The sequence below is a fragment of the Salvelinus fontinalis genome, chromosome 2, assembly GCF_029448725.1.
Source record: "Salvelinus fontinalis isolate EN_2023a chromosome 2, ASM2944872v1, whole genome shotgun sequence".
Taxonomy (NCBI): Eukaryota; Metazoa; Chordata; class Actinopteri; order Salmoniformes; family Salmonidae; genus Salvelinus; species Salvelinus fontinalis.
In genome coordinates, this window is record NC_074666.1 from 30,992,532 (window position 1) to 31,013,647 (window position 21,116).

A 21,116-nucleotide genomic window follows, 5' to 3' on the forward strand; every position below is an offset into this window, starting at 1 on the left:
ATGAAAGGTTGGATATGGTATAGTGAGCAGGGCTAGAGGCCCTACAGTGAAATAAGCCAATAAACACTAACCAGAACAGCAGTGGACAAGGCATATTTACATTAAGGAGAGGCATGCTTAATCGAGTGATCAATAAGGGTCCAGTGAGTAGAGGTTGGTTGGGGTCACGGCGATCCAGACAGCTGGCCGGGTAGATGGCTATCGGTAGCAAGATAGCATAGGATGGAGGTCTATTTTTAGACACCTCGTGCGTTTCCGTCGGTAGATTAGTGGGGTTCCGTGTCTTGTAGAGGGGATCAATCCAATTGGCAAAATAGATATAGTGACCCAAGAAAAAAAAAAAAAAATGTCCGAAATACTTATTAAGATAGCAGCCGATAAGACAGCTAACGATTAGCGGGCCCCAGGTGAGCGTTCAGGTAACGTCGCGACGGAGGTGCCAGTTGGATAACTCCCTCGGGCAGATAACGTCGGCAGTCAATCGTGAAGGCCCGGTGGGGCTCCGTATCTGCAGCAAAAAAAAAACGGGTCCGGATAGGTGACTGTAGCCCAGGAATGGCTGATGGAACTCCTCAGCTGGCTAGCTCCGGAATAATTTAAGTTTGCTCCGGGATTGACGTAAGCCAATAGTCACACGGTTTGCAGCTAGCTAGCTGCGAAATCAAGGTGCAAATGTCCAGAGCCTGCGGCTGAAATCCGGGGAAACTGAGAGAAAAAAAAGGCCCGGTATGCTCCGGTCCGAGTCGCGTTGCACAAAAGTGCCGGTAGATTATCGAGCTAAAGGAATAGCTGATGACCACAAAACGTGGGCAGCTGAAACACCAACGCTAGCCAGCAAGCCGGCTAACTTCTGGGCAGCTGTAACGGCTTTCCTCCTCCTCTTCATCAGAAGAGGAGGAGCAGGGATTGAACCAAAATGCAGCGGAGTTTGTAGACATGATTTATTAACGAAAAAAAACACGAACTCGACTAATACACTAACAAAACAAATAAACGGTGTAGACAGATCTGAACGATGGACTCACAATAACACACGAGAACGCACGAACAGGGAAAAAAGCCTACACATAAATGACACTGAACAAACAAACCGAAACCAGTCCCGTGTGGCGTAACAACATACACAAACACAAGAGACAATCACCCACAACGAACACTGTGAAAACACCTACCTAAATATGACTCTTAATTAGAGGAACGCCAAACACCTGCCTCTAATTAAGAGCCATACCTGGCAACCCATAAACCAACATAGAAACAGAAAACATAGAATGCCCACCCAAACTCACGTCCTGACCAACTAACACATAAAACAAACTAACAGAAATAGGTCAGGAACGTGACAGCAGCTTCAAATTAGCTTTCGGCTAGCTTTCGGCTAACTTCTGGTTAGCTTTCTGGCTAACTTCTGATTAGCCCCTGGTTAGCTTCACTGTGGATTTTCAGATTTGAGGTAAATAATACTTTTTTGTTGTAATTGGTGAGGCGGGTTGCAGGAAAGCTTTTGTAGTTGAGTTCTTGGATAATAAAAAAATATAAAAGATATGCGAAGAAGGTGTAAATATATATATACAGGACAAGACAGTACGAGGACAAAAATGACGTCTGAACTGCTAAGCCATCTTGGAATCTTGGTTAAATAAAGGTGAAATAAAAAAATGACAGTTAGCAGTGTGGTTAAGGTTAGGGTTAAAAACCGATTGTATGACTTTGTGGCTGTGCCGGCTAGTGATCACTCTGCAGAGCTGCCTCCAGTACATGAGTCATCTTAATAAATGCCAATCTGCGTCAAATATGAGCAGGTTATGGTAATGTGTGAAGCTTAATGGGGGTAGTGATGTAAGAACTGGGGGTGAATGGAGTGCATGGTTGTTACTAGGGTGACTGAGCCTCTTCAACAGCCCTGAGTTCCTAATGTAAAGCAATTACCCACACAGCCTCACAGCTAATGACAGACAGCTGAAAAATAAAAGGATATTAGAAAGCCCTTTTATTGAGCGAAAGGCACTTAGCCCCACAAGAGCACCAATAAAACTTTATGGGAGATTGAGAGTGGTGGGGGGTCTAATGTGCTGTAGCTACACACAACATGCCAGAAACCCAGTCCTAAACCCTTTATGTTACATCAAAATGACGATATAAACCTGAGAAAATTATAATGGGGTGGCAGGTAACCTAGTGGTTAGAGAGTTGGGCCAGTAACCGAAAGGTTGCTGGATCGAATCCCCGAGCTGACAAGGTAGAAATCTGTCGTTCTGCCCCTGAACAAGGCAGTTAACCAACTGTTCCCTGGTAGGTTGTCATTGTAAGTAAGAATTTGTTGTTAACTGGATTGCCAATAATAATAGAATGTGGGAAAAACATTGAAATTGGGAACAGCAGGTGTGTGTGATCTGGTGTGTAAACCTAACCTATGCTTTGTTTTTTATGAAAGGCAATGTGCTAGCATGTGCTAGCATGATGGTGAATGGAAGCAACGTTGTGAATGGAAGCAACGTTGTGTGGATGATTCATGTTGGTGCATGTTCTCATTTACCACAGGCACTTAATTTGCTTTAATAAACAATCAAAGTCTTGAACTGTTTTGATTTATGACAAAAATGGACTGTGATTGCCATTCAAATAGTCTAGACTCTAGATACAGCGGCAGTGTGAAGAGACTACCTACTACAGTGTTTTAGGCGAGCCATTTTTGCAAACACATCCATATCAAAGGCTACAATAAACAATTTACCGTCAGAGATCTAGGGTGTAGAAATAATCTACTTCTCTACCTCTTCAGACTTTTTTTTAATTTTGAAGGAGAAATGATCGAACACTGACAGGCCTTTTATTTCTATGCTTCTTCTACAGTAGAAGTGGATATATTACATCGGTAATGCTTTTGCTTTGAGCCACCGACCAAGTCAAAGAGGATTTCTAATGGCCACAGCATCCTGACCTCAGACATAAAAGGAACGGTGGGATAATGATTTTAAGAAACACAAAGTAAACTTTGAATGATATACAATGATATCAACATTTCTTTATCACAATCAGGTACTCAGATAATGATGTATAATCAGCATATTCTGTTGTACTTCAGACACAACCACCCAGCAACCCAGCGCATCAATATTTATACACTTACATCTCTGCTGTTGTCGATGGCTGGAACTGCTGACTACGGCACAAGAAGGAGTTTCCACATGCCTGGCCCATCGCTGTCACCTGTCAGTCACAGTCCCTAACAGCTGGAACAGGGCCCCGTCTTCACAGCTCTAACCCCAGTCCACCCTCTCAGTACAGCGGAATACTGTTATGGTGTCTATCTTAGCAGCAGCATCTCTGCAGCTCGTGGAGAGGAGATGGGTCGTTCCACAAAAAGAGTGGCATTTGCATCCCTTTGATATTTTAAGTAGAAATTGTGCACCAATATGTAGTGTTTATAGCTTGGTATATGAAATGAAAGGCCTTTTAAAGATGTACTCTCTAACTTTTGTATAATTTCAGCCAGTAGTTTTGAAAGTGGTGCTCATAGCCAAAAGTGGTCCTTGTTATTTTGTGTACTACGTCGTTCATTTCGTGTGATATGTTACAAATTTTGCAATTTGCATGAAATCATATGTATTTTGCAATTTTGTGTGATATGGTACAATAATTTGTGCAATATGTTACAAATGTGTTATGCTTATGATCCCTGAGTGCATCTTTAATATAGACAACATGAAGAATTCAATAAATCAAATGTTTTTATATGAATAAAGACTTGCTAAAGTTCTAAAAGTCAGCTTTTTGACAGGTCCTTCTCTGACATCTAGGAAGATTTTAACCAACTTAACACCAACATTCCTCCCAAGTTTTCACCATCATTGTAAAGCCCTAGTTATTTTCTTGCTTTGATAAAGTAATTTCAGAAGATAAAATAAATAATTATGTGATTAGTGATTCATTTACGTCTGTCCTTCATTTCAACCCTGCTACGTGAACTGAACTCTCATTTTAATATGGTGAAACTATTCCTTTAAACATGTTTTAATTACTTTTAAGAAACATTGAACATATAATAGTCAAATCATAGAGTAAAGTCAGGTGAGCTGGTTCTGCACTTTTTGGCCCTTTTCTGGTGTTTTGTGGTGGAAAACCAAGTGGGTTGTCCATAAAACTTCAACCCTGTTACCCAAAGATAGATAGGCTACACATTCTTTTCAAATATTTTAGTTGATGTTGTGAATATTGCATTCAACTGCCACTCCCTGTTGCATACAACAAGCTTCCATTCCCTCTGTCACAAGGGGATTTCTGGCTTTTTTTTATTTGAAATCATCAACCCTGTTACGGTCAAATCTGTTACTTTATTCGATTTTTTTATGAAGATGAACATGTGCTCTTCACAACAATGTTAAAATAAAATATATATTTTTTAAAGTTACACTTCTCAATATCCACCGACTTGGTGGAACGACCCAGATTTAGATACAGAGAGAGAGAGAAACCTCTGGGGCTTTGACCAGCCCGGCACTGGATCGATGCTGAATCTGCAATAGCAACCGGATCAGTCTCCTTTCCCTGCCCTGGCTGCTCTAAGGGTGCTGTCTAGCTAGCCTTACAACTCCGATTCCTTTTCGTGTTAAGGTACTGTTAAAGGATGAGCTAATGAAATTAATAAAAGTAATATAAACTGCACATCTTTGTGCAGTGGTCTTGAGTAGTGACAGCATAGAAATCCTACTCTCCAATCATTACTGACCACCACTGTTACCATAATGACATGAACAGAAAGCACTGTGTCTCATCTTAGATGGCTTTACGACAGCAGATCTCCAGCATGGTCATTATGTCCCCATAAAAGGGAACCTCAAAGTCAACATAGCGTTTAGATTATATTTCTCATGTGCCTCTAATATTATTGTTACTACTTTTTAGAAAGGGAGTTTGTTGTTATAGTGTAGTTCTATACTGCCTCCCCTATTATTACCCATAGCTGTGGGTTATAAATAGATTCAACCAAATATTGACAGAGAAAATATATACTTTGAGGTTATTGATGTACAGTGAAAGCGCATTTCTTTCCAGAAAAGACCTGAAGACTTGAAAACATCTCTAGTAGTAGATGGGATGGGAAGGCAGGATCAGGTTATTTCCCCTTCAGCCTCAGATCAGGAATCTAGCCTGGAAGCTGCTGGCCACAGATCACCATCATGCTATGAAAATGAATAAATACAAAAAAAAGTGATGAGAAAAGCTAAAGTAGAAAAAAAGCAGGACATTTTATTTCACAAAAAGATAATTACCTGGAGGCTCATAAAAGTGGCCAGCCACTCGATCAGCTCGTTCTTTGATTCACAGCACAGGTACCTGAGAAGATTGGTAGTGGGCGAGGGTGAGTTAGAGAAGGGCTAGATCTTTACCATGATCCTCAGCAGAGCTTAAGTGCTCTAATTACTACTGTTTAACGATCTTCAGTTGCTACCCAAGATACTCACCATTGCTGTATGTCTCGTACTGCCTTCTCACACAGTACAGTCATCCCCCAGCTAGAACACAAGATCATAGAGCCCATAAGAAAGGAGAGCAAGGGCATGATATGGACAGCTGATATGGACAAATGATTTGAAATGGGAGGTTGCTGGTTGAAGCCCCAAGTGGGACATTCAGAGATTCTCACCATGACGGTGGCTGTAACTTCCTCTTGATACCACAGTAGACCTTCAGAGCATGGACTGGACACTCCCTCTCAGGCTGAGAACTCTACAAGATGGGCAAACAAGGCTGTTGTTACACAAATACTGCATATACATTACAGGAGTCTCACACTGTCACAGAAAAACAACACACATCTCCTTCCATCCTCTCTTACCTTCACTTCTTTGTACAGTCTTAGAGACAAGCCACTGAGCACACAGAGGCGTCTGCTGAAGGTTCCCTTACCCCTTTGACCTTTCTCTTCACAGAACTTGGTCAGTCCGTTTCGGGACACATCTACCCTGCCTGCTGTGAAAGGGTACATCCAACTCATTTACTTTGTATACATTTTCTACCATATCATTAACACATCTCCTTCCCCCTTTTCATTGGACTTTCTCTTCAGTTATCAATGCTTTAAAATATATATATATATGCAATTGTATATATGCAATTGTGTAAGTATATTCATGGTATGTACAGGTCATTCAAAACTCTATGTAGTAAAGTTGAACTTTGTAGTCAATCCAAAACTGACTATGTAGTCATTCAAAACTCATTCAAAATACTGTACCTATGTAGGTAAGAATGGCCTCCATGTAGCAGTTCTTTTTGACCACCAGATGACAGTCTTTACCCAGAGAGAAATAGATAGTCAGTGCTCGCTCCTGATAGTGCAATGGACGCTCTGTTGGGGGAACCAGAGAAGACACCATATATTTTACCACTAGTTTACAGTTGAGCACCAGCTTTCATTATAACAATTTAAGATATTTCACACATTACCAACAGCTGTCCAACTCCTCAAACATTTAAGAAGAGACTTTGCAACTATAACTGAGGTGTTCTAAACCATTACCTATCTCCTGGTTGTCGTCGACCAGGAAGCAGCTCCAGTAGTCCCCCTGCTGTGGATGGATATTCCTGCGTCTCAGGACCTTACATACCAGCTCCTCAGCACTCACTTCCTGGGAGATCTGAGAGAGGGGAGCAGGCAGGGGAGCTTATGATTATCTGGGCACAAACAAATTGCAGAAGAACACCCTGTACTGTAGCCTATGGATTCTAGAGTCAAAGGTGAAAGGTGAGAGTGCACATGGAGCTGACCTGAACCAGCAGCTCAGAGCCCTCCTCCTTCCTCTCCAGGTAAACCCCACAGATGGTGAGAGGTGAGGGGCTTCCCTACAGAACAGTATGAAGAGAGAGACGCAGCAGGCCAACAGCCATCCTTAGTCCAGCAAATAGTAAGAGATAGATAGTATAGGTCAAGGAAGTCAGGATTTAATCATTTCAGTTGGGTGGCAAACAAATGCTGCAAGGGGTTCTGAAAATGTCATCATGCCATGGGTGTGTGCTCACCTCCTTTGTGTGTTCCTTCTGTGCTTTGATGACATGCGAGATCATGTCCAGCTGCCTCTGAAACTGCTCTGCATCCACCTGCCACACAGACAGACCATCTGATCATCCATCTGATCAGGCCATTTCATTTGTCTTCTTGTGACAACACAGTACATTTCTCTCTCTTTGTCTTCTATAAATCAGTGATGTCATCAGTGTGAGACAGACACACTCACATTGAAGATGTCTTGGTAGTTCTGGATGAGATCCTCTACCACCTGTCCTGCGCTGTTATCAGTGCCGTCCATCTGGAAGAGCGTGGGACCAAACACAATGGCCAGGTTGTGCATGTTCATCTGATTCTCATCTGCAAAGCACTGGACGCTTTGGGAACAAAATCGCCAGATTTGTACAACAGCGATGCATGTCTTGAACTTTCAAAGACAAATGAGTCAATTCCTTATATATAAACTGTATAGAAACTGTTTTTATTCTACTTATATGTGAATAAAGGACAAATGTCCTGTGGGAAAGAGGACAATTTTTCCAGAATGGAGGTAAAGAAATAAAAAGAGAGGGGAGGACAGACAGACAGAGGTAGAAATTGAGGCTCACCAGTAGAGGTGGTTGATGACAGCCCCCAGAGTGGCTCTGTTGACTCGGGGGAGGCTGTGGAGGAGGGCCTGGTACTGGGACACTCTCTCACTCATCTCACTGATAGCTGGTGGACATAGAAGAAGAACACCTACATATTACAGCACAGCACACAACTCCCTATCATGGGGCTACCACTGAGTATATTTACATGCACACAAATAATTCTATATTAAACTGATTATGGCAGAAGACCGAGTATGGAATTTGTCATGTAAACACCTTACTCTGCTTATCTTAATCGGTGTACGGTCATAATCAAAGTAAGCATACGTCGATTAAAACACCTTGTTTTCTGAGCCATCTGTAGAATTATTAGGACATGTAAACAGCTTAATTGGCGTTCCAGTGGTTTATTTTATCTGCGTATATGCAAGCACCTGGTAGTGCAAACCTCCTCTTATGCACGAGTGAAGTGAGTTCAGAAAAACGTATAAATAGTTTTTACTTACAAACTTTATATGACTGAACTCAGAATCAATTAGCCTTTGCAAAAATACCACGGTCACTGTGGTAGAACGTTCATTTTAATTGACGATTTTCTGCATTTATCAAAAGTCCCATCAGAAGCCGGATTTCAGATGTAAACGTTTTAAACAAACTATTATATTAACCTGACTTTCCACAATAATAACATTATTGTGTGCATGTAACCGTGCTCAATGATACGACTACCAAGACGACCAGTGAAAAGCACTGGTGTGGTCATTGTGGTCCACCAGTATTAGAATGAGGGTAGGCCAGACTCACTAGTGGTGTGGAGCCATGGCAGAGAGGCCTGATGGCCATTAAAAACCCCCTCTCCCACTTCCCTGAGGAACCTCTTCAGGACGTTTGCCACGTCATCCACCTGGCGCTCCTCTTCACTCAGACGGACCTGCCGGGCATCATGGCGGAGAAAGAACAGCAGGGCGGCGATCTTGGAGTTCACACCACACCTCCGATAGATGCCCTCTGACTTCAAACCTGGAAAGGAAATCTCCCATAAAAAAACCCATCAACACTGAACCATTAACACAGACTTACAAATACACTGATAGTGAAATGAGTGAAGCTAGTAAGAGTTTATCTTTTGTTAAGTATCTGTCCCGACCGATGCCATGCTAGGTCCACCCACCATGCTGTGTGATGTAGCTCATGCAGCGGTCCACGATGACAGGGACGTCTGTGTCAGTGAGCTGCTGCTGGTCCAGGGGGCCGTCTCCTCTCCCTGAGCCCTGTTGGAGCCCACTCAGCCAGCCCTGGAAGTCAGGCCTCCTGTCCCCCTCCACACGCAGGCTCCTGCCTCCGTCCACCAGCACCACAGCACCAGCACCAGCCTCCTGCTCCATGGCTAAAACAGGGACACAAAACAACATACAGTGTCATGACTCACACAATCAAACACTATCTACATCAGCATGTACGTCAACGTAGTAGCTGTTTTATTCTGTTGCAGCCAAAAAATATATCACTCTTACATCATTAGTACAACAACACACACTAAAAACTTCTCCGTCTACAGTACATCCTAATACCTCCACTGTGGCAGTTTCAGGAGTGACTCACAGAGCTCCTTTATTTTACGCAGGTCGATGTTCTCCACTCGATCTGCTCCTTGGAGGAGTAGGAGCAGTCTGGAGCCCCCCAGGGAGAACCAGCCCAGGAGGGGGCTATGGTGGCTCTGGCCCTCAGTGTAGCGCAACCGGCCCACCCTCTCAAAGGGCCAGCACACCAGGTCCTCTGCTGCAGAGGGGACCAGCGCCTGACATACAATAAGATAAGGCAGTACGTAGCTATATACACTAGCAAAACTACTAATTACCAGTCTATCATGATACTCAATTAAATCTAGTTTTAAAGAGGTGGTTACCTTGGCGATGGCCTTGATCCACCCTTTCACTTTGTCAGAGGAGTCTTCTCCAAATAGATAGACTCTCCCAGAGTCATGGTACAGCTCAAAGGAATGGGCATAACTGAGTCAGGAAAGGTACAGTGTGGTAAGAAATATATATATCAACATTTTACTAAAGCCTACACTGATAGGGTTTTATAAATTCCCAATTATACCTAAATGGTATAAATAACGGCATTTGCTACACCCTGGAAAAGTACATTTGATCTGCTCATGTCATTACTGATGGGGGTGAATGTGTTGCCTGTCTTACCCATGTTTCCCTGGGGGATTGACCAACAGACACAGGACATCACTCATCTTCAACCCGCCGCTCTGACTGGAGCTCTTCTCACTCTCATAGTAGCTGAAGTTACCTTGGTTCAGAGAGCACCATCGACGGCTAAAATCTAGAGAAAATCTATCAATTTAACTGATGGTAACTCTATTGGCATTAATAACACTTTCCTAAGAGGACTGTCCAAGTTGGTCATTATTTTACCTGACCAATAGACATTCAGATCTAAACAAGGTTGGGGAGTAACTGTAATCTGTTTACAAAAAACTGTAGCTGTAATCAGTTATATTACCAGCAAAAATATTGTAATCAGATTACATATACTTTTGAAAAACTAGATGATTACTTCTTAGATTACTTTAAAATTCAGAATGGATGTTTGCTAAATAAAATTATGACACCTTTCTATTTTCTCAATGAAAAAGGCACAAGTTTAAGTTCGTTCCACTAATAGTCAGACCACTATTATGACACCAAATGCGTTTGAAGGATCCTTTGTGTCTTCTTCTAATGCCTATTAAGGGAAAAGTAATCAGATTACGTTACTGAGTTTGGGTAACCCAAAAGTTATGTTACTGATTACAATATTGGATTGGTAACTAGTAACTGTAACAGATTACATTTAGAAAGTAACCAACCCAACCCTGGATTTAAAGCATGTCCAATCACCCACCTCCTTTTGCTTTGCACTCTGTTACTGGCCGTATTGAGGAAGCGGTCTTGAAGAGATAACCAGTGTGTGAGACGGGGAGAGCAGCCTCTAGGAGTGTGTGATCTCCAGCCCTAGACCCTGGCAGATCTAGAGAGGAAAGACATAGAACTACTGATGTCTCCTATACTGAACAAAACACAGTACAAGTTGAATGTAAAGTTGGAGATGAGGGTTCTCTTTCATATATTTTATTGGAGCTTTTCTTTTTTTATGTGCAAGACAACACAAAACATGCCACCTGGTGGCAGAAAAGCCACACAGCATCCATAAACAACAATTTCATACAATAGGAGACAAAACAACACCCACAAACAATTGACAACAAAAACATGGAGCAATAATAATGATAGAGTTGATTCGGGACCTTTACGACACCAGCTACGTTGTGGTCAAGAGCTTCGGTTGCGAAAACTAAATAAAATTAATCAAATGTATTTATAAAGCCCTTCTTACATCAGCTGATGTCACAAAGTGTAGTACAGAAACCCAGCCTAAAACCCCCAAAAAGCAAGCAATGCAGGTGTAGAAGCACGGTTGCTAAGAAAAACTCCATAGAAAGGCCAACACCTAGGAAGAAACCCAGAGAGGAAGCAGGCTTTGAGGGGTGGCCAGTCCTCTTCCGGCTGTGCCAGGTGGAGATTATAACAGAACATGGCCAAGATGAGGGGTGGCCAAAAATAGGTGCATTGTTCCAGACCTGTAAATGCACCCAGAAAAAAATATATAGAAATGGAGCAGAGGGTTGATTGAGGAGACTCCTACCTGTGTTGTGGTTGTGAGTTAAGAACTCCACCTGTAGTATCTGTCCATAGTGTTGGGCCACGGACACAGGGCTGGGCAGCTCTGGATCACCTGTATAACAGTTCACATCTGCTCCACAGAACACCAGAGACAGAGTCTCCAATACATCATCCGTCTGAACGGTACTGTACAGAGCCTGAGAGGTAGGCAAGGAGGAGGGAGAGGAAGAGAGAGAGGGAGAAAGAGATGAGAGACAGAGAAGAGAGAGAGGGAGAATCAGAGAGCAGAGAACACATGTCTGAACTTTTGAGAGTATGGGATGGAGAGAGAGACAAAGAGAGAGAGAAATATATACAGTTGAAGTCGGAAGTTTACATACACTTAGGTTGGAGTCATTAAAACTTGTTTTTCAACCACTTCATACATTTCTTGTCAACAAACTATAGTTTTGGGAAGTCGGTTAGGACATCTACTTTGTGCATGACACAAGTAATTTTTCCAACAATTGTTTACAGACAGATTATTTCACTTATAATTCACTGTATCACAATTCCAGTGGGTCAGAAGTTTACATACAGTAATTTGACTGTGCCTTTAAACAGCTTGGAAAATTTCAGAAAATGATGTCATGGCTTTATAAGCTTCTGATAGGCTAATTGACATAATTTGAGTCAATTGGAGGTGTACCTGTGGATGTATTTCAAGGCCTACCTTCAAACTCGGTGTCTATTTTCTTGACATCATGGGAAAATCAAAAGAAATCAGCCAAAACCACAGAAAAAAAACGTGTAGATTTCCACAAGTCTGGTTCATCCTTGGGAGCAATTTCCAAACGCCTGAAGGTACCAAGTTCATCTATACAAACAATAGTATGCAAGTATAAACACCATAGGACCACGCAGCCATCATACCACTCAGGAAGGAGAAAAGTTCTGTCTCCTAGAGCTGAATGTACTTTGGTGCGAAAAGTGCAAATCAATTCCAGAACAACAGCAAAGGACCTTGTGAAGATGCTGGAGGAAACAGGTACAAAAGTATCTATATCCACAGTAAAACGAGTCTTATATCGACATAACCTGAAAGGCGGCTCAGCAAGGAAGAAGCCACTGCTCCAAAACCGCCATAAAAAAGCCAGACTACGGTTTGCAACTGCATATGGGAACAAAGATCGTACTTTTTGGAGAAATGTCCTCTGGTCTGATGAAACAAAAATAGAACTGTTTGGCAATAATGACCATCGTTATGTTTGTAGGAAAAATGGAGAGGGCTGCAACCCGAAGAATACCATCCCAACCGTGAAGCACGGGGGTGGCAGCATCATGTTGTGGGGGTGCTTTGCTGTAGGAGGGTCTGGTGCACTTCACAAAATAGATGGCATCATGAGGGAGGATAATTATGTGGATATATTGAAGTAACATCTCAAGACATCAGTCAGGAAGTTAAAGCTTGGTCGCAAATGGGTCTTCCAAATAGACAATGACCCCAAGCATACTTCCAAAGTTGTGGCAAAATGGCTTAAGGACAACAAAGTCAAGGTATTGGAGTGGCCATCACAAAGCCCTGACCTCAATCCCATAAAAAAGTTGTGGGCAGAACTGAAAAAGCGTGTGCGAGCAAGGAGGCCTACAAACCTTACTCAGTTACACCAGCTGTGTCGAGAGGAATGGGCCAAAATTAACCCAACTTATTGTGGGAAGCTTGTGGAAGGCTACCCGAATCATTTGACCCAAGTTAAACAATTTAAAGGAAATGTTACCAAATACTAATTGAGTGTATATAAACTTCTGACCCACTGGGAATGTGATGAAAGAAATAAAAGCTGAAATAAATCATTCTCTCTACTATTACTCTGACATTTCACATTCTTAAAATAAAGTAGTGGTCAGAAACCTGGCCGGGTGGTGCCAGAATAACAACCTATCCCTCAACGTAACCAAGACTAAGGAGATTATTGTGGACTACAGAAAAAGGTGGACCGAGCACATCACCATTCTCATCGACGGGGCTGTAGTGGATGGAGCAGGTTGAGAGCTTCAAGTTCCTTGTTGTCCACATCAACAACAAACTAGAATGGTCCAAACACGCCAAGACAGTCGTGAAGATGGCACAACAAAGCCTATTCCCCCTCAGGAAACTAAAAAGATTTGTCATGGGTCCTGAGATCCTCCTAAGGTTCTACAGCTGCAATATCGAGAGCATCCTGACTGGTTGCATCACTGCCTGGTACGGCAATTGCTCGGCCTCCGACCGAAAGGCACTACAGAGGGTAGTACGTACGGCCCAGTACATCACTGGGGCTAAGCTGCCTGCCATCCAGGACCTCTACACCAGGCAGTGTCAGAGAAAGGCCCTAATAATTGTCAAAGACCCCAGCCACCCCAGTCATAGACTGTTCTCTCTACTACCGCATGGCAAGCGGTACCGGAGTGCCAAGTCTAGGACAAAAAGGCTTCTCAACAGTTTTTACCCCCAAGCCATAAGACTCCTGAACAGGTAATCAAATGGCTACCCGTACAATCTGCATTGTGTGCCCCCCCAATCCCTCTTTTTACGCTGCTGCTACTCTCTGTTTATCGTATATGCATAGTCACTTTAACTATACATTCATGTACATACTACCTCAATTGGCCCGACCAACCAGTGTTCCCGCACATTGGCTAACCGGGCTATCTGCATTGTGCCCTGCCACCCATCATCCGCCAACCCCTCTTTTACGCTACTGCTACTCTCTGTTCATCATATATGCATGGTCACTTTAACCATATCTACATGTACATACTACCTCAATCAGCCCAACTAACCGGTGTCTGTATGTAGCCTTGCTACTTTTATAGCCTCGCTACTGTATATAGCCTTGCTACTGTTATTTTTCACTGTCTTTTTACTGTTGTTTTTATTTCTTTACTTACCTATTGTTCACCTAATACCTTTTTTGCACTATTGGTAAGTAAGCATTTCACTGTAAGGTCTACCTGTTGTATTCAGCGCACGTGACAAATAAACTTTGATTTGATTTGATCCTAACTGACCTAAAACAGGGAATTTGTACCAGGATTAAATGTCAGGAATTGTGAAAAACTGAGTTTAAATGTATTTGGCTAAGGTGTACGTAAACTTCCGACTTCAACTGTATATAGGGAGAGGGAAAGAAAAGTGATATTTGACAGTATGTGTGTGTCTCACTTTGTTGAGGGCCTCCTGTTGGCCAAACAGAGCATGGTAGCGACGGTATTTCCCCTGACAGTACTTAGCAGAGACAAAGCGCTGGCGCTTCTCACTATCACTTGATGGGTGGAGCGCCTCGCTTGGTGGCATGTTAGCTGCCCAGAACAGGTTTACCCTGTTGTTACCTAACAGGAACACCTGGTAAACAGGGAGTGGCATTAGAACCTTGATCTGAAAGATATATTCCTTTATTGACAGTGTGAGCTATGAGAGAGTTCTTCTTTTCAAAGGAAAACATGTAAATTAGTGCAAATATACAAAAAGAGGAACCATAGTGTGAGGAACATAAACAGAGGAAGACCACATATGGGTGGTGAGGAGGAGGTTCCTAATAGAATACTCATTAGAAACCTACCTGAATAAGGTTATCAGTCCACACCTTTTCATCCATTCTCAGACTGCGAACTTTGGACACACTCTGGCCCAGACCCCTGTGCACGCCTAAACCACAGAGAGATGTCAGAATTTGATTTCAATGTCCTCTCCCAGGCACTGTTATCCAATGGAAATGTATGTACACTGTACCAATGTGGTACAACTTATTGACCTGAAATATTTGTTTATCAAATTATATTTTATGTGTCACATGCGCTGAATACAACGGGTGCAGACTTCACTGTGATAGGCTTGCTTACAATCTCTTCTCAACGATGCAGTTAAAAAATTAAAATAGTAACACAAGAGGAATAAAATACACAAGGATGGAGCTATATACAGAGAGTACCAGATCAATGTGCAGAAGTACAAGTTATTTGAGGTAGATATGTACATTAAGGCAGGGTAAAGTGACTAAGCAGCAGGATATATAATAATAAGAGTAAAATAAAGAACAGAGTAGCAGCAGGATATAATTAGCGTAGAAGTGTGTGTGTGTGTGTGTGTGCGAGCGTGTATGCGTATGTGTGTTTGTGTTATGTCGGTATGCGTGTGTGAAGGTAGTGTATGTGGATGTGTGTGTAATCTGATCACTATAGAAACTGATCAATGCTCTTGACCATTCACTCTCTGAGTTTGGACTGCCATCTAGGCAAGGTTCTTCCGTACCTGCACAGCACTTGCAAAGGACCACACAGAGGTTGACAGATGCCCAGTCTGGATGGGGGGCGCCACAGTCTGCACAGCGCTGGTTGGCCTCCACAGCCCAGATCTTCTGGGCCACCACATCGCTGGACAGAGAGCGACTGACACAGTCCTGCAGGGCCTCCACCCACTGATCCCTCTGCTGCGCCGACTCGGCCAGGAAACTAACCAAACAGAACAGGGGTCACAGAGGGTTCACTGTGGGATGACATTAAACGTTCATAGGTCAGAGGTCAGTCTCACCTGAATGTTCTGTAGAAGGTGGTGAGGTTGAAGGACCGTTTGTTTGTGCTCTTCACAGTACCCACATTCATCTCAATGTAGGTGATGCCAACACCCTGGCTGTGCTCCTGATGACAGAGAACATCACAGGTTTTTAAGGATAACTGACTCCAAAGGACTTACATGAACATTTTATTTTGTTTATTTCAGGACAAATGCATGCACCATGGATACACACCTCAGCGTTCCCGTAGAGGAAGACCCTGTCTGCACAGATGACTACATAGACCTTGGAGCGCAGTCCATTCATCTCCAGGTATCCTTGTTTACTAATGAGAGAGACTCCACTATCACGCTGTCCACTAGTAAAACTGAAGTTCATAAGGGACATCTCCATGCTGCTACGACGCTGCTGAATAGTTTCTTTCAGTACTGACACCCATTCCTCCCTGACAGCTGAAAAAACACACACACGCGCGCGCACACGCACACACACACAGATTGCACACACAAAGTATTCATATTTCCTCATTGTGATCATTGTTATTTTAGGCTGAACACTTACTGTTGTTTTCAGCACGGAACAAGAAAGTCCTGTTCCTTGTCACCACCTCAAACTTCTGCTCTCCAACGTTAAGCACTTCAGTGACAGACAGTATGGCTATGATCCGCTTTGAGTAGACCTCCTGAGGAAAAGGGAGAGAAGGAGTAATCCTTAAAGTAATCCTTCTGACCCCCCCCCCCCCTTAAAAGATTTAGATGCACTATTGTAAAGTGGCTGTTCCACTGGATATCTTAAGGTGAATGCACCAATTTGTAAGTCGCTCTGGATAAGAGCGTCTGCTAAATTACTTAAATGTAATGTAATGTAAATGAGTGAGAAGGGGAGGGTCTAATAAGTAAGGTACAGTATACACTCTGATCGGTGACACTATGTGTGGGTCTATGGAAGACGTCTGAACCTTCTCATTTTGAAAGTATCGCAGGTACTGTGCATCCAACATCACCCAACGCTTCTGGAAAATAAGGCTCCTGCAGATAAAACAGAGATTATTTACTCTCTAATGCATGCACACACACACACATGCATGAACAAACACACAAATGCATGCATGCATGTGCACACACGCACGCACGCACACACCTCTCTCTCTTACCCCTGAGGTGGGGTCTTGTCCAGCCAGCCCATCTTGATAACAGGAGTGTGGTGAAGATCAGAGTCTCCGAGGTCGTTTGATCGTGACAGTGTGCAGGCAAGATCGATACTATCTTCATCAACCGATGATGTTCTCCTGAGAACAGAGATACACACAAAAGTAGCAAGGAAATCACCTTATCTCATCACGTTTTCTCCAGTTTCTAGTCAAGTATAATATAACCAAAACATGCAATCAAAGGAATCACACACAACTCACATGCAAAACAGTTAAAAAGAAACACACCTGCTTGCTTCAATGTCCTCACACTCAACCTCCTCCACACTAAACTGACTGCGGAAGCAGTTCTGCATGGCTCGCAATGAATCGTCCTATGGTGCAGAATACAAAATTCTAACAATGTATCAAAATGTCATCTTTTATACTTCAATGACTTGTGTACAAAAATAACTCTGGCATGTGTACAATCACTAACAGAAACACCCATCAGTCAGTCACTCTAAACATCTGTAATCCCACAAAATAAGAGACAAATGTAGTACCTAAACATCCACACATACAGATGCATAACGTACCTGGTCTGCCATGACATCTGAGACGAATAACTGAAGCCAAAGAATTACAGTAAGTAAATAGTTTCTCTGTTATGTCGGGAAATGTACAGCTGCGTCACATGTTCCAATGAAAAACCACACAATCCAACAGAGAGTCAGACCTCACAACTGATACAGTACCTCATTCATGTTTTCTCAGAGTCTGAGAATAGTTCACATAGGTAAACTGACAGGGTTCGAGTAATAAATGGGCACTGTCATCTGGCCACCTGCTTGGGATGGCGAGCCCCATCCCTCTGACAATGTTCCTCTTATCACAGCAGGTATATACAGGAAGTGGGCTTAGTAAACTGCTGTCAGAGAGACTGATGTTCCTCATGAAACTGCAATCATCCTGAACAAACTAGCTGACATTTACAGCAGCTTCTCTAATGGCACAAGGCCACAGGCATATGAGTAAGGTATGATCATTTACATATTTACATATTCAGGCTGACCTGTACTGTATGTTCTGTATATTCTACAGTATAGTATAAGGAAAATTACTCATTGTAATTTTATGAAAAATAACACTCTTGTTTGAATAAATCTATTGATAAAAGTACATTTTCAACAGATAATCTCAGATATATCATAGAAGCAGATCAGAGAACACAGCAGACAGGTAAAGCATAGCAGCGAGAGACAATACCTGTAGCAATTGGGCTCTTGTAACTGCGCTGAGCTGCTACCTTAGGAAAGAAGATCTTGTAGACGCAGTGAAAGATATGCTCAGTAAAATCAATGTACTGGATTGACAATATATCTCTGAAAAAGTATTTTGCCTTTGCAATAGTGAAGTTTACACTCACCAACCTTAATAGTCTTCTTTCCCTCTTCTCTGGTGAGAGACAGATGTGAGAACATTCTTCTCTAGAGAGAGAGAGAGAGAGAGAGAGAGAGAGAGAGAGAGAGAGATCATTGCCCAATAGAGGGTCCCACAAAATATAATATGAGCCAGAGCATAGAGTCTATGTCCAGACTCAGAGATGGCAGCCTTTGTGTAGCCTTTGTGATCAGAATGCTTGAAATAAATATTGATGGTATCACAAATAAATATCACAAATAAGATTATTCTGTGCCCTGTCACGCAATAAAGTTATGTTTTAGTATGTAAAGGAAAGGCTGACCAGATGTTCAAAAGTCAAATCATCGTGTTTACCGGTAAACATTTGGCTAGATTAGCCAGCTAATAGTGGAAGTAAACAAACCATATAGTACACATATGGGAAGTACACTGATGTTACCTGAGAGGCGGACATTAACCAGGTTACCATCCAAACTTGTTATGCCTGTAAAGTACATGTTACAACAGGCCTGATTTGTCAGTACATTTCCAAATGTTGACTAAACTAAATATGCTAGAAAAGGTGGGATTTTTTCCTGCGCTCTAAAAATGAGGGTTCAACAAGAGTTCATCAAAGAACCTTAGGGTTCTTGGCACTGAAAATGGCCCCTAAAAGTTATTCCAAGAACCCCATAGGAGGTGGGGTTCATCGAGAAACCTCCTTAATTGGTGGGGGTTCTTGCAGGAACCTAACTGCCCAACTGAAACACTTGGATTTGAAAGGGCAGCAGGTGCAGTCACTTAACTGAAAAATGTAATGATCTCATCAATTTAAGTTAAGGTTTGTCCCTTGTATATTTTAAATTGATATTGTTTTATGATGATACCATTTATCTTTTCATATTTGTGCAAATCTTTCTGAAACAGAAAATGGACACAATTCAATGGATATGAATCAACAAAGAGGTAAGAATGTGTAGGCTATAAGAATATGTTGAAGGCTAGCTGTGTCGGGTGCACTGCACAAAACTGAACTGGAGGCATACAATATGGTATGTCAATATGCATTGGTGTGTTATGCTGATCACATGTACCTTCCTCCTCCCTTACCTCTTCAATTAATATTCCATAGGCCTCTACATTATGGACAAGGTACTGTATGTGTATGAAAACCATTATCAACACAATTTTTTCCCCCATTCACATTCACCTCAAATACCAAGGTATGAATTCTGTCGTGTGCATGTTTTGTTAATCATCTGTATAATTATATTTCAAATCAAATCAAAGTTTATTTGTCACGTGCGCTGAATACAACAGATGTAGACCTTACAGTGAAATGCTTGCTTACAGGCTCTAACCAATAGTGCAAAAAAGGTATTAGGTGAACAATAGGTAAGTAAAGAAATAAAACAACAGTAAAAAGACAGGCTATATACAGTAGCGAGGCTATATAAGTAGCGAGGCCACATACAGACACTGGTTAGTCAGGCTGATTGAGGTAGTATGTACATGTAGATATGGTTAAAGTGACCATGCATATATGATGAACAGAGAGTAGCAGTAGCGCAAAAGAGGGGTTGGCGGGTGGTGGGTGGGACACAATGCAGATAGCCCGGTTAGCCAATGTGCGGGAACACTGGTTGATCGGCCCAATTGAGGTAGTATGTACATGAATGTATAGTTAAAGTGACAATGCATATATGATAAACAGAGAGTAGCAGCAGCGTAAAAAGAGGGGTTGGGGGGGCACACAATGCAAATTGTCCGGGTAGCCATTTGATTACCTGTTCAGGAGTCGTATGGCTTGGGGGTAAAAACTGTTGAGAAGCCTTTTTGTCCTAGACTTGGCACTCCGGTACCGCTTGCCATGCGATAGTAGAGAAAACAGTCTATGACTGGGGTGGCTGGGCCTTCCTCTGACACTGCCTGGTGTAGAGGTCCTGGATGGCAGGCAGGTTAGCCCAAGTGATGTACTGGGCTGTACGTATGTCACGCCCTGGCCTTAGTATTCTTTGTTTTCTTTATTATTTTAGTTAGGTCAGGGTGTGACATGGGGAATGTTTATGTTTTGTTGGTTTTGGGTGTTTCTATGGTAAAGGGGTTATGGGGTGTAGTATATGGGTTTGTGTTGAGTTCAGATGTCTAGCGTTGTCTATGTATGTTTAGTTATCTAGGAGAGTCTATGGTTACCTGAATGAGTTCCCAATTAGAGACAGCTGATTTCGGTTGTCTCTGATTGGGAGCCTTATTTAGGGTAGCCATAGGCTCTCATTGGGGGTGAGTAATTGTCTATGTAGAACGTTTGTAGCCTGTGTGTGTATGTGCACAACGTTATTTAGCTTCACGGTCGTTTGTTGTTTTGTATAGTTTGTTAAAGTGTGTCGTGTTTATTGTTCGTTCATCTTCTTTAAATAAAAAGAGAAGATGTATCATTATTCCGCTGCATCTTGGTCCGTCTCTCCAGTACACGATCGTGACAGAATTACCCACCAAAGGATCAAGCAGCGTGAATTGGAGCAGTGGCCTGCTACACAGGATTATTGGAGTTGGGAGGAAATATTGGACGGAGAAGATCCATGGGCACAGCCGGGAGAATATCGCCGTCCCAAAGCTGAGCTGGAGGCAGCGAAAGCAGAGAGGCGGCGATATGAGGAGGCAGCACGGAAACAAGGCTGGAACCCCGTAAGTCAAACCCAAAAATTTCTTGGGGGAGGGCTCTCGGGTAGTTTAGTTGGGTCAGTCGGGAGACGTGAGCCAACTCCTCCTGCT

General features: G+C 42.6%; 2 protein-coding genes across 5 annotated transcripts in view; both read right to left on the reverse strand.

Moving 5' to 3' along the window:
• Positions 1-3,343, reverse strand: part of LOC129816519 (cGMP-dependent 3',5'-cyclic phosphodiesterase-like) — a 40,854-nt gene extending 37,511 nt beyond the window's left edge. Inside the window, exon 1 of the mRNA XM_055871092.1 lies at positions 3,131-3,343. Coding sequence (XP_055727067.1) covers positions 3,131-3,201 — 71 coding nt within the window. The 5' untranslated portion in view covers positions 3,202-3,343. The remainder of the gene's footprint in view (positions 1-3,130) is intronic.
• A 748-nt stretch (positions 3,344-4,091) lies between these two features.
• Positions 4,092-20,319, reverse strand: LOC129816501 (arf-GAP with Rho-GAP domain, ANK repeat and PH domain-containing protein 1-like). Of its 4 annotated transcripts, none has more exons than XM_055871070.1 (29): positions 20,132-20,319; positions 17,540-18,430; positions 17,250-17,335; positions 16,965-17,099; positions 16,770-16,839; positions 16,373-16,493; positions 16,046-16,263; positions 15,829-15,935; positions 15,550-15,749; positions 14,861-14,946; positions 14,464-14,643; positions 11,302-11,476; positions 10,501-10,626; positions 9,804-9,939; positions 9,509-9,611; positions 9,205-9,400; positions 8,774-8,989; positions 8,407-8,622; positions 7,618-7,723; positions 7,239-7,386; positions 7,024-7,101; positions 6,772-6,846; positions 6,524-6,641; positions 6,239-6,352; positions 5,840-5,970; positions 5,648-5,730; positions 5,466-5,516; positions 5,274-5,337; positions 4,092-5,183 (listed from the first exon to the last, which is right to left on the reverse strand). In XM_055871070.1, the coding sequence occupies exons 2-29, from the start codon at positions 17,549-17,551 to the stop codon at positions 5,139-5,141; spliced, it is 3,396 nt and encodes a 1,131-aa protein (XP_055727045.1). In that variant the 5' UTR covers positions 17,552-18,430; positions 20,132-20,319; the 3' UTR covers positions 4,092-5,138. The 4 variants fall into 4 exon arrangements, 3 of the variants coding, with proteins under 3 accessions (XP_055727045.1, XP_055727036.1, XP_055727056.1); XM_055871061.1 differs by having other exon boundaries at positions 5,840-5,973; XR_008753564.1 differs by lacking the exons at positions 4,092-5,183; positions 5,274-5,337 and having other exon boundaries at positions 5,911-5,973.
• Positions 20,320-21,116: the final 797 nt, after the last annotated feature.